At 41.6% G+C, this 14,399-nt stretch overlaps 1 protein-coding gene across 1 annotated transcript; it reads left to right on the top strand.

Moving 5' to 3' along the window:
• The first annotated feature begins 1,610 nt into the window (after positions 1-1,610).
• Positions 1,611-3,790, top strand: LOC111879765 (uncharacterized). The gene is made up of 4 exons (XM_023876201.3): positions 1,611-1,991; positions 2,086-2,174; positions 2,388-2,675; positions 3,588-3,790. The coding sequence occupies exons 3-4, from the start codon at positions 2,393-2,395 to the stop codon at positions 3,665-3,667; spliced, it is 363 nt and encodes a 120-aa protein (XP_023731969.1). The 5' UTR covers positions 1,611-1,991; positions 2,086-2,174; positions 2,388-2,392; the 3' UTR covers positions 3,668-3,790.
• The last annotated feature ends 10,609 nt before the right edge of the window (positions 3,791-14,399 follow it).

Here is a 14,399-nt window from a genome sequence, read left to right as displayed (position 1 = left end):
GTCTAGTGAGTTGATGGTGAAGCTGACGTGATGCAAATGTGGCAACAATTTTTCGGTGGGTTGGTGGTGACCACTCCCCATAGCCTTAATTGAAAGGTTGGGGTTCAAGTCTCATTGGTGATATAGATGATAATTTAAATATAAAGTTGTTTTCCGTTCCAAAAATTATATATATACAAAATTAGTTATATTTTGAAATAGTTTAATAATTGTAACTCTTTATTCTTAGCAAAAAGAGAGTATACTAATTCAATCAGTATTCTCCAAGAAAAAAATAATGGCACCCAAAAAAAAAAACCATGAAACTATAATAACCTTAAAACAAAGATAACAGAACATAAAACTTGATTAATGGATTTCTATAAGGTCTCGTAATTCGTAATTCATAGGTGTTGTGTTTGAGTTGTAATGCTAAAGGTTTCGTAGTTTTATATCTTAAGCCTTCAGTTTATAATTACGAAAGTACGTTTTGTTTCGTAGTGTTTTAGACCTTACGTTTTCACAGTGAATGTTCTTTAACATTTTTGTGTTAGATCTTTTGGTGTAAAACTTTTCACTATCTTTTGTAGTTGCTTAATGGCCATGTCAACTATAACAATTAGTAGTAACTTTGGCATTATACTTTTGTATGGTCATGCATGTTGACCTTGAATCGTTGTAAACTTAGGTTGGCAATGAAACAATGTCAACAGTTGTTGTGTTACACAATAGCATTTTTAGTTTAATATTTTCCATGTAATCTTGATTGGTTCATTTCATTAGGTATGGACAATGGGAAACAATAACCGATGTAATCTGTGTCAACAGTTGTTGCCTTACACAATAGCATTTTTCGTTTCGTATTTTCCATGTAATCTTGATTGGTTCATTTCATTAGGTATGGACAATAGAAAACAATAACTGATGTAATCTGTATGCATTAATATATCACATTCCAAGGAGGATCCAATTATACAAAACACAATAATACCAACACTACACAACATACTAAACATAAGACACCACAACAAACTTAAAATAAGACAACCATTACATCATACCTATAACAAAAAAAAAAAAAAACACATTCATGCATTCAAAAAACAAAAGAGATTAACCCTACAATCATCTCAACCCTTTTTTCAAGTAGCGAATTACAAAAAAGAACCAACTAAGAAAAAGGATGAACTTATACATTATAGCTTGCATGTAGGCTTCTTGAAGGGATTGTTAGTTTGTTCATAGACCTAAGTATCACTTCCATTGATCTAGGGCACATGGGTTCATCGTACCATCCAATCCAACCATACCTGCTCTCATTTCGAACATTTGACAAAAATTGCCTTCCAGGGTTACGATTCGACTAAGATGTGACGATGACAAGATCACTCCTTCCACACGGGCAAATCGTCATTCCTCGACTTTGATTTCCTGAGCTTCGTTTTTCAGCTTTCGTATACATATTTGAAAAGAGAGGAGATCGATTAAATAAATATTACACATAAACCTCAAATGAAATGATGAAAATGCCCTTATGTACAAGGCACATGGGGCATGGTAATGGCACATATAAACGGACGAGTCCAACATAATGACTAATAACGTGTAATGTTTGCTCCAAAAGGACCGCGTAAAAAAAATTATAAGGACTTGTTGGGCTTATTATTTTAGGGAAAAAATAAAAAGCAAAATGACCAAAATTTTGTCTAAATTAAATTGCAATAGGGGGATACAAGGAGAATTGGACGAGAAAATAGTCGAGGATCTGGATCCGGCCATTCGTTTGCCTCAATTGAAACAAAAAAATCAGAGACTGATTTTGTTTTTTTTTTGAAACACTAGATTTGTTCAGATTCGCGATTTAGGGTTCTTTTTCTCCTCGCCGTTGTTGCTGCTGCCGTCTACGTTCCTCGTCGCCGGTGTTATTGCCACCGCATTCGTCGCCTGTGCTGCCGCCGCCGCCGTAGATCGGATGAGTTGTTATCGCTTCAATTTCGTGATCTCCCTCCAACGTAAGATTTTCTGTCTTTTTCTCCTACAAATCAAGCAATGTATTAGCTGTATTTTATTCTCTAACATATGAAACGATCTTAAAATCCTTATCAGGTTCATTTTCGGAGAACCTAGACCCCTTTTATGAACGATAAACGACGACGCATAACGCATTGCATACTGATTCAAGAAGCGAAATCGAGGTAATTTCTTCTATTCAAAGCTTAAATATACTTTTTTTATTTATTTGAAATTGTTAGTTTTCTATGGATGCCTTGTTATTTGATGTTTCAAATCACCAAATCCCAATATTCAGAAATCAAACATCCATCCTCTTATCCTTCCACTTGCGACATAAGTGTAGATAGCATCATAGCAATTCATCATTTGTAATGTTTATATCACCAATATTTCAGTGGAAATGAAGTCAAGAAGAAACGTTAATTACACGCGTCTTGCTGTTAACGAAGACACCATTGGTTTGACATGTCAGCAGAATGAAAACACATTTGACCCTCGGTTTGACATGTCAGCAGAATCCTCAGACAAAATCCCATGGAAATCAATTGGACTTGCGGTTTTTCTTCTGGTGTTTGGATGCATTCTCCTTATCCTTTCATTATTCGTCTTCACAGGCCACATGGGTGGAGACAAATCCCAAGCGTATGGCCTTTTAGGACTTGGGACACTCACTTTTCTACCAGGTATGTATGTTACTTTGTAGTTTGTTCTATATAAGTCATTAGAGGAGAGGGCAATTTCGTCCATTGAGTAAAAATGGGTGTATTTGGTGTTATGTTTTATTTGTAACGAATTTGGTTGGAAAGAAAATGGTCAAACGGTTTAAAAAGGTGTAAATTACATTTTTGGTCCCTGAATATAGTTGTTATTTGCAGTTTTAGTCCTTTTGTATTGTTTTTGGTCCCACTCCTAAGAAAAATGACTATTTCTAGGACTAAAATTGCAAAAAGTAGCTGTACACAAGGACCAAAAATCGTCACTATTACTTGAAACATGGACCAAAACTCCAAAAATACTACAAAAGCCTTAAATAAGGATCATTTAAGAGAAAACTTCATAAATGGTCCATGTGTTTTTAAAAAATCTGGTATATAATCCTTAAATTTAAAAAACCTTTCACATAGTTCTTGTGTTTTTAAAACTTTTAACAAACAATTTTTTTTTTTGCTAACTTCCTTAGCTTTTGCCTGTTAACTACTAATTAATTAAAAATTTTGGAGGATATTTCCGTCATTTCACTACCACAATAACCATTTATGATGTTTTGTTTTATTTTAAAAAAGAAAAGAAAAAAAGAAATACATTATTTAATTTACAAAGGTCTCATTCTCCCCCTCTCTCTCCCTTTCTCTCACACACATATACACACATTGAAAGAGTTGTTTTGAAACCATGAAAATCTAGAAGGTAAACTTAGAGACTATATCTCTAGATTTTTGGAAAGCATCCTTATATATATATATATATATATATATATATATATATATATATATATATATATATATATATATATATATATGAAATAAAAAAATGAACAAAAATGGTGACCCTTGTTTTTATTAATCATGTTGATGATGATTTTTTTTTTTATTTAGGGTTTTACGAAACTCGAATTGCATATTATTCATGGAGGGGTGCACAAGGGTATCGTTTTGCAGCAATTCCTAGTTACTAGCTATATTTTATATATCATAATCTCAACATGTTTTTGTTTGGCTGTATATACATCGTGCTTTTTAAGTGATGTACAATTTTGAAATTTTACAAGTCGAAGAAATTTTGGTTTTGTGGTTGGATATTTTTTGGTTTTATTCCTTCCTATTTTGGGTAGGGTTTGCAGGTTTTTTTATGGGAACTCATTCGTATACTATGTTATCAATAGCGTGCTATAGCGGTGCTATAGCATTTATTGGAGGTACAAAACTGATACTTCAAAATAGCGTTTACAAACAACAGTGATGCTATTACCGACGTTATTGACCGCTATTTGCCGCGATATGCATCACCGCTATAGTGGCGCTACATCTGATTTTTCATTTTCGTTCACATTTGGTTCATTTGGCTACTCTAAAGTCAGGCGTGTGTTATTTGCTATAACGACGTAAATTTTAAAACCAAATTTTCATTTTTGTAAACCTAAAAAACATCGATTAATATTTCAAATTCAAACGTGAACAATATTATCACAACAAAATACATCCCAATGATCATAAAATAGTTTTTCCCGACAATGTGTACGATCACACCGGCGCCTTCCCACGGTCCTCGCTAGTACCTGAAACACATAACACAACAACTGTAAGCATAAATGCTTAGTGAGTTTCCCAAAATACAACTTACGCACATACGCTTTTCCAGGTCCTGACCTTTCGGTCCATGTGTCTCAGGGGACTTCCGTCTCGACTAGGTAAACCTTTCGGTCCTACCCATGTCAACCTTATGGTCCACATCACAACACCTTCCGGCCCGTATCATATATGCCTTCCGGCCCATAACATAATGTCTTCCGGCCCATATCAAGCATACCATACATAGCACATATAAACGATTAACTTATCATACACAGTACATATATCTCATAACATATCCGACCTTCCGGTCACATAGTCAAACTCTTCCGGGTACAGTATAGTGAGAAGACTCACATCGTGGAAAGTCTAAGATCTCGCGTCCTTGCTATCACCGAATCCCAATGACGACTCTACCTCGCCTAAACATAAAAATATCATTTAATACACAAAGACTTCCACCACTAAGACTTTACCCCTTATCATCATTCCTCAGAGGGTAAAAGACCATTTTACCCTTCCTTGACCTAAAGTCCTCATGTTGACCAAAACCCTAAAAGTCAACAAAAGTCAACTCTGAGAGTACGCGGGGCGTACTGCTAGATGTACGCGGGGCGTACATCGCCAATCCCCTGGATCGGGGTCTCCACCCAGTACGCTGCACGTACTGGAAGTTACGCCCAGCGTAACCATCAGAATCCCACACTCTTCATTTCTGGTCTTAATCGGTTAAGCCATTACTCCAACTTCTAGATCCGACTCTTTTAGTGTGTCTAAACCTATAAAGTCGAGACCTTTAAGCCTTGGCATGGCTGTAAAGGCTCCAACATCACATAACAACATTCTATTCCAACTCAAGGACCTAGATCTCATGCATGGTGCAATATCCACGTCCAAGATGCCATTTTTATGAGTCCACAACTCCAGTAGATCAGAAATATGAAGTATCTAAGCTTATGGAGGCCATTTGCACAAAAAGTCTCCACCTTTGGGACTTAAACCCTTGAAATGATACCTTAAACATACAACACGAACCAAGTGACAAGATCCGAACTTTTTACCTGATAATGAAGCTTTAACCCTTGCAAAGCTCAGATCTACACTTGAGCACCACTTCTAGCCTTTCCAATAAGCTCTTCTTCTCCTTTGCAACCTTGGAATGGCACCACCAAGCTTAGAATACACACACAATGGCTTAAGAACGAAGGCACACACTATTTAGGGTTTCACTATGAGGGATGGTGGCTGAGAAGTCCAGCCACACATTCCTTTTACAGCCCTCCAAAGGAATTAGGGTTTTTAGGTCTGGGTAAGTTACGCCATGCATAACCTTGGGTACGCCGAGCGTACCTGAGGGTGAACGCGTCCAAATGAGGCGCACGAGTATGCGCAGCGTACACCTTGTACGCCCAACGTACTCGCTCATCATGAAAACCCTAAATTACCAACTTAACCAAGATGCAGGGCCAAAAGAAGAATACCTGGATTTCGGGCTGTTACAATTCTCCGCCACTAGAACCAGACTTCGCCCCCAAAGTCTCATACTGAAAACAACTCTGGATACTGATCCCGCATCTCAGACTCAGACTCCCATGTCAGCTCGGACCCTTTCCGATGTTGCCACTGCACTTGTACCAGGGGTACTTCCTTGTTCCTCATAACCTTAACTTTCCGATCCCTGATCGCTACTAGTCTCTCCACATAGTTCAGGCATGCATCCACCTGAATATCATCTAATGGCACCACTGCCGACTCGTCGGCAATACATTTCCTCAACTGTGAGACATGAAAGGTATCATGGATTTGCCCCAACTCAGCAGGTAGATCCAACCGGTAGGCTACCCGGCCTACCCTATCAATTACCCTGAAGGGTCCAATATACCGGGGTCCCAACTTGCCCCTCTTCCTGAATCGTATCACTCCTTTCCAAGGAGAGACTTTTAGGAGCACAAGGTCACCAACCTGAAACTCGAGCTTGGACCGCCGCCTGTTCGCATAACTCTTCTGGCGACTCTGCACGGTCAACAACCTCTACCTGACCTGCTAAATCTGCTCGGTCGTCTGGAGTACAATCTCCGTGCTGCCCATCACCCGCTGCCCCACCTCTCCCCAGCAGATGGGGGTGCGACACCTCCGTCCATACAACAGTTCAAAGGGTGGCATACCAATGCTCGAATGATGGTTGTTGTTGTACGAAAACTCTGCTAAAGGTAGATAGGTGTCCCAGCTCCCTCCAAAATCCAAAACACATGCTCGGAGCATATCCTCAAGCGTTTGAATCGTCCGCTCGCTCTGTCTGTCCGTCTGCGGGTGGTATGCGGTACTGAAATGCAGTCTCGTACCCAACTCCTCATGAAACTTCTTCCAAAACCTGGAAGTAAAACGCACATCCCGATCGGAAACAATCGACATCGGAACCCCATGCCGCGATACCACCTCCCTCACGTATAATTCCGCCAACTTCTCCGCAGAAGAGCTCTCGCTGATGGCTAGAAAATGAGCGCTGTTTGTCAATCTATCCACGATCACCCAAATCGCATCGACTCCCCTCGCAGTCCGCGGCAATTTGGTGATAAAATCCATGGTAATCTGTTCCCATTTCCATTCGGGAATCTCTAGCGGCTGCAATTTACCGTGCGGACGCTGGTGCTCGGCCTTAACCTGTCGACAAGTCAGGCATCTCTCAACAAACCATGCAACATCCCTTTTCATACAGGGCCACCAATACTCCTTGCTTAGGTCCAAATACATTTTCGTAGCTCCGGGATGAATCAAGAATTTCGATCGATGCGCTTCCTCCATCAAAATAGTACGCGTACCGCCCACAAACGGTACCCAAATCCGACCCTGAAAAATCATAAGCCCTCGACCATCCTTAACGAATCCTGATACCTGACCTACAACTCGCTCCCTCTTCTGGTTTTCTGGTTTTGCAGCCTCAACCTGAGCTTCTCGAATGGTATCCAAAATCGGGGTCATCATCATCAACCTCATACAAATATCTCGGATCAGGGCGCTTTCTGCCCTACGGGTCAACGCATCGGCCACCACATTAGCCTTGCCCGGGTGGTATAGGATCTCACAATCGTAATCCTTCACCACGTCCAACCATCTCCTCTGTCGCATATTCAGATTTGGCTGATCCATCAAGTACTTTAGACTCTTGTGGTCCGTGTAGATGGTACACCGAACCCCATAAAGATAATGCCGCCAGATCTTGAGGGCAAACACCACCGCCCCCAATTCCAGGTCGTGGGTGGGATATCTCGACTCATGAGGCTTCAACTGCCTCGAAGCATACGCTATCACATGTCCCCTCTGCATAAGCACCGCCCCTAAACCCGATATAGATGCATCACAGTACACCACAAAATCCTCCATCCCTTCCGGGAGTGCAAGCACCTGGGCCTCGCACAATTTCTGACGAAGGGTCTCGAATGAGGACTGCTGCTCCGGTCCCCACGAAAATGCAACACCCTTCCGGGTCATCCTAGTAAATGGCACGACGATCTTGGAGAAATCCTTGATAAACCTTCGATAATAGCCGGCCAATCCCAGAAAACTCCTGATCTCAGTAGGCGATCTCGGCATCTCCCATCTCAACACCGCCTCAATCTTGGTCGGGTCGACCAATATCCCTTTCTGGTTAACAAGGTGCCCAAGGAACTGGACCTCTCGTAACCAGAAATCACACTTGGAGAATTTGGCATACAGCCTCTCCGATCTCAATATCCCAAGAATTTCCCTCAAATGCTCCTCATGCTGCTCCCTAGACCTCGAATATACCAAAATATCATCAATGAATACGATCACCGACCGATCCAGCATCGGCCTGTACACCCGGTTCATAAGATCCATGAACGCAGCCGGGGCATTGGTGAGCCCAAAAGGCATCACCACAAACTCATAATGTCCATAACGAGTTCTGAATGCAGTCTTTTGAATATCATCATCCCGAACCCTCATCTGATGATAACCCGACCTCAAGTCTATCTTGGAGAACCAAGATGCCCCCTGCAACTGATTGAACAGATCGTCGGTCCTAGGTAACGGATACCGGTTCTTAACCGTCAACTTGTTCAACTCCCGGCAATCGATACACATCCGGTGTGAACCATCCTTTTTCTTGACAAACAGAATCGACACTGCCCAAGGTGAGCTACTCGGTCGAATAAACCCCTTCCCCAACAGCTCCTGAAGCTGCGCGAATAACTCCTGCATTTCCGGTGGAGCGAGACGATAAGGCGCCTTGGCGATGGGCGCCGCTCCCGTAACCAAATCGATACTGAACTCCACTTGCCTTTCCGGAGGCACACCTGGTAACTCTTCGGGGAACACATCCAAAAACTCGCATACTACAGGAACGCCGTCAACCGAATTGGGCCTCCCCGCGGCCACTCGAGTATCCCTCACGTAGGCTATGAATCCATTGTAGCCCTGCTGCAAACTCTGCCTCACCCTGGCAGCCGAACAAAATGCCGACCCAAACCAGGTCCCCTCGCCATATACCATAAGCACTCCCCCACTAGGGTCTCGAATAGTCACCAGCTGTCTCTCGCTGTCAATGACTACCCCAAACTTACTCAACCAGTCCATGCCCACGATGACGCAGACATCCCCCATCGCTATAGGAACCAAGTCTATAGGGAACTTGACCCCAAAAATCTCGAGCACACATCCTCGAATCACGTCAGTGGCATATACAACTTTCTCATCCGCTATAGAAACTCGCAGGGGTCGACTCATCACCTCCCGATCAATACCGATGTGCTGGCTAAAAGCCAACGATACAAAAGACCGACTCGCACCCGAGTCAAATAATACCAAAGCAGGTACAGAATTCACAAGAAAAGTACCTACGCATATCATAATATAAGCACAGTATCTTAGCATAAAAGTAAATACACGAAAGAGTACATACCAGCTACGACATCAGGCGCTGCGCGGACCTCCTCCGTAGTCAACTGAAAAGCTCTCCCACGAGCCTTCGTAGCCTCGACTTTCACCGGCCGAGTCTCGGTAACCCTGGCAGCAGGCGTAGATCCCTGGCGAAGCTGGGGGCACTCAGCCTTCCGGTGGCCGGTCTGGTTGCAATGAAAGCAAACCATGAATCCCTTGGGGCAATCCCTATCAATGTGCCCCTCCTTGCCACACTTGTAGCAAGCACCCGATCGACATGCCCCTCGTGACCCTTGCCGCACTTTCTGCAAGTACGACCCTTCTGACCTCCCGTCCTCGAATCGGCGGACTTGGTCCGCTTGGCTGTTGGCTGGGACTGAGCCGGCCGCCGATCCACCCGTTGAGAATCAGCCTCCTCTCTGGCCTAGGTCTCCAACTCGATCTCACGCTTCCTGGCATTCGCCTGGAGCTCAGCAAAAGTCTGGTATGACGAGTTCGATACGAACTCCCGGATATCCCTCCTCAGCACACCCAAATACCGGCTCATTCGAGCCTGCTCTGTGGACACCTGCTCAGGGCAAAACATCGCTCTCTCATGAAACTTCCGAGTGATCACCGTGACAGAATCATTACCCTGCTTGAGGGTCAAGAACTCCTGAACCAACCGTTCCCTCTCCACCGGGGGAACATACTCGTATCTGAACATAGCAGTAAACCTCTCCCAAGTCACGACTGCAACCTCCGCTAGAGTGAAGTTCGCCGTCACGAACTTCCACCAATCCTTTGCTCCCAGGTGGAGCTGGTTCAAAGCGAACCGTACCCTCAGATGCTCTGGACATGAACGAGTGTAGAAGCATCCCTCGATATCAGCAATCCATCTCATCGCAGTGATCGGATCCTACGTCACGTCAAATTCGGGTGGCTTCGTGGTGCTGAATTCCCGGAATAGCAACGAGTCACCTCCCTGAGGTCTGGCAGCGGCCACAGCTGCGGTAGCTGCAGCGGCTGCAGCCTCAGTCATCGCGGCGTACCGCTCATCAAAAGTCTCCATCAGTGTGGTCTTAATAGACCCAAACATCTCCGAAATCTCAGCCCGAATCGCTGCAGTCACCTCCTCGTGAATCATCTGACGAAGCTCCTCGTCACTCACGCTGCTCGTACCAGGTCTGTGGCGTGGTCCAACCATGATGCCTCTGAAATACAACATAGAAATATCAGAGACTCTATCGAGCGTAATCGCACTCGATAATGCAACCCTACTCAGTCTCCGATACCCAGGGATTCTTACTTGGGTTGCCCACTGACCCGGTGTCTTCAGTAGTACGAGCCCAAGACTACCAACTATACCGCACCGGCATTCACCCCAAGTCCTCCTCCCCAAACCCTGGATCATGAGTACTCTGTTCTTGCCACGCACTAGCTACCCACTCGCTCTCAAAGCACCTCATAGTAGCAGATTTCCCTAGACTAAGGCATCACAAATCAGGCCACTCTAGTCCTAATATGAATACCTAGTCTAGTAGCATGCGTATCATATCATATCATATCATATCTCATAAAACATATTGTAAGAGTATTTTGGGGATTTTACCGTTCGGGCGCTGGCTGACCGTACACACTTCTTCTTCTTTGGTTGTTTCAAAATCTCTTATCAAATTTTTATTGATTTTGTTAATTAAAAATTTCTCAAATCCCCGGTTTGAGTTCAGTTACGCCCGAAGGTGTATCCGAATCCCTGAAACCAAGGCTCTGATACCAACTTGTAACGATGTAAATTTTAAAACCAAATTTTCATTTTTGTAAACTTCAAAAACATCGATTAATATTTCAAATTCAAATGTGAACAATATTGTCACAACAAAATACATCCCAATGATCATAAAATAGTTTTTTCCCGACAATGTCTACGATCACGCCGGCGCCTTCCCACGGTCCTCGCTAGTACCTGAAACACATAACACAACAACTGTAAGCATAAATGCTTAGTGAGTTCCCCAAAATACAACTTACGCACATACGCCTTTCCAGACCCTGATCTTCCGGTCCATGTGTCTCAGGGGACTTCCGTCCCGACTAGGTAAACCTTCCGGTCCTACCCATGTCAACCTTACGGTCCACATCACAACGCCTTCCGGCCCATATTTGTATACTATGTTATCAATAGCGTGCTATAGCGGTGCTATAGCATTTATTGGAGGTACAAAACTGATACTTCAAAATAGCGTTTACAAACAACAGTGATGCTATTACCGACGTTATTGACCGCTATTTGCCGCGATATGCATCACCGCTATAGTGGCGCTACATCTGATTTTTCATTTTCGTTCACATTTGGTTCATTTGGCTACTCTAAAGTCAGGCGTGTGTTATTTGCTATAACGACGTAAATTTTAAAACCAAATTTTCATTTTTGTAAACCTAAAAAACATCGATTAATATTTCAAATTCAAACGTGAACAATATTATCACAACAAAATACATCCCAATGATCATAAAATAGTTTTTCCCGACAATGTGTACGATCACACCGGCGCCTTCCCACGGTCCTCGCTAGTACCTGAAACACATAACACAACAACTGTAAGCATAAATGCTTAGTGAGTTTCCCAAAATACAACTTACGCACATACGCTTTTCCAGGTCCTGACCTTTCGGTCCATGTGTCTCAGGGGACTTCCGTCTCGACTAGGTAAACCTTCCGGTCCTACCCATGTCAACCTTATGGTCCACATCACAACACCTTCCGGCCCGTATCATATATGCCTTCCGGCCCATAACATAATGTCTTCCGGCCCATATCAAGCATACCATACATAGCACATATAAACGATTAACTTATCATACACAGTACATATATCTCATAACATATCCGACCTTCCGGTCACACAGTCAAACCTTCCGGGTACAGTATAGTGAGAAGACTCACCTCGTGGAAAGTCTAAGATCTCGCGTCCTTGCTATCACCGAATCCCAATGACAACTCTACCTCGCCTAAACATAAAAATATCATTTAATACACAAAGACTTCCACCACTAAGACTTTACCCCTTATCATCATTCCTCAGAGGGTAAAAGACCATTTTACCCTTCCTTGACCTAATGTCCTCATGTTGACCAAAACCCTAAAAGTCAACTCTGAGAGTACGCGGGGCGTACATCGCCAATCCCCTGGATCGGGGTCTCCACCCAGTACGCTGCACGTACTGGAAGTTACGCCCATCGTAACCATCAGAATCCCACACTCTTCATTTCTGGTCTTCATCGGTTAAGCCATTACTCCAACTTCTAGATTCGACTCTTTTAGTGTGTCTAAACCTATAAAGTCGAGACCTTTAAGCCTTGGCATGGCTGTAAAGGCTCCAACATCACATAACAACATTCTATTCCAACTCAAGGACCTAGATCTCATGCATGGTGCAATATCCACGTCCAAGATGCCATTTTTATGAGTCCACAACTCCAATAGATCAGAAATATGAAGTATCTAAGCTTATGGAGGCCATTTTCACAAAAAGTCTCCACCTTTGGGACTTAAACCCTAGAAATGATACCTTAAGCATACAACACGAACCAAGTGACAAGATCCGAACTTTTTACCTGATAATGAAGCTTTAACCCTTGCAAAGCTCAGATCTACACTTGAGCACCACTTCTAGCCTTTCCAATAAGCTCTTCTTCTCCTTTGCAACCTTGGAATGGCACCACCAAGCTTAGAATACACACACAATGGCTTAAGAACGAAGGCACACACTATTTAGGGTTTCACTCTGAGGGATGGTGGCTGAGAAGTCCAGCCACACCTTCCTTTTATAGCACTCCAAAGGAATTAGGGTTTTTAGGTCTGGGTAAGTTACGCCATGCGTAACCTTGGGTACGCCCAGCGTACCTGAGGGTGAACGCGTCCAAATGAGGCGCGCGAGTATGCGCAGCGTACACCTTGTACGCCCAGCGTACTCGCTCATCATGAAAACCCTAAATTACCAACTTAACCAAGATGCAGGGCCAAACGAAGAATACCTGGATTTCGGGCTGTTACATTTGCTTTATTCATTTCCTTTTTGCGTATCCATATCATATATGTTTGTGTAATATACAATATTAATACTCTAATATATAAAATAAAATTAAAAAAATTGTATGTAACATTAATAAACCGCTATACCACTGTGATAACCGTGATTTCAAATAGCGGTCTATGACCGCTATTGAAATTTTGACCGCGATATCTGCATAGTTCGTACATAATAATTTTTTTTTCATACACACTAATTTGTGCATTAAAATGTCCATAAAGCATAAATTGTTATGTATGCATAAAAATTGTTATATACAAATCATTTTTTTTATTGGATGAGGATTATATAGGCTTTGTTTTAGCATTGTTAGTTTTTGTAACAATCTTTGATTTGAAATTTTAAAATTTTAAAGACTTTGTATTTAAGGTTTGGATGATATTTCTGATTTGATTGTTTGGTTAGACTTGTTAGATAATGATGGTGTGTTCTAAGTTTTGTAAAACCGAACTTTAGAATAACTATCCACAAAAAAATTAAATAAATAAAAAATATTGATTAAATCCTCAACTAATTGTTAATATGTTAAGCTACTAGGTTTAAATCCATGGAAATCTTGATTGATAAAAAAAAACATAGTATGTTTAGATATTCTATTATATTAAATGATAAGTTTGTACTATGTTTTGAATATAAAAGCATAAATATATACATTTGAGTATAATGTAGTAGGCCGTTGACAAAGTAAAACCATATTTAAGCTTTAAAAGCATAATCATTAATCATAGGTTGCAAAATTTGCAAAAAACATGTATAATAAATAAAATCATAGTATTAAAAAGAATTGAACGATAGTGATTCTTGATTCTTATGTATTTACATATTAATGGATGGTAATTTGGTGAAGTTCCATTACATATGTAAATTGAGAGATATAAATAGAAGGACAAATTTACAATAAATAAATATTCAAAATAGAAAAAATTAATCAATATTTCTCAAAAAAAAATTATATGTATCAATTAAGGAATAATTTGAGTATTCAACGATAACTGCAACTAAAATATTGCATTTACATAATTATGACAATATTGATTACTAATTATGTGATTGATAACCCTTTCATAGGTATTTATTTTCTTTATTTACTGGGACATATTATTTTTATTAAATTAAATATCGCATAACTTGATACCATTATAGATTT

Source organism: Lactuca sativa, chromosome 3, assembly GCF_002870075.4.
Source record: "Lactuca sativa cultivar Salinas chromosome 3, Lsat_Salinas_v11, whole genome shotgun sequence".
In the NCBI taxonomy this organism is placed as follows: Eukaryota; Viridiplantae; Streptophyta; class Magnoliopsida; order Asterales; family Asteraceae; genus Lactuca; species Lactuca sativa.
Note: the sequence above shows the minus strand (reverse complement) of the source record. Positions and strands in the feature narration are given on the sequence as shown.

Coding starts and splice junctions, on each gene's coding strand:
- LOC111879765 (XM_023876201.3), top strand. CDS start 2,393: ATGAAGTCAAGAAGAAACGTTAATTACACGCGTCTTGCTGTTAACGAA. Junction 2,676..3,587: donor GACACTCACTTTTCTACCAG/GTATGTATGTTA, acceptor TTTTTTATTTAG/GGTTTTACGAAACTCGAATT.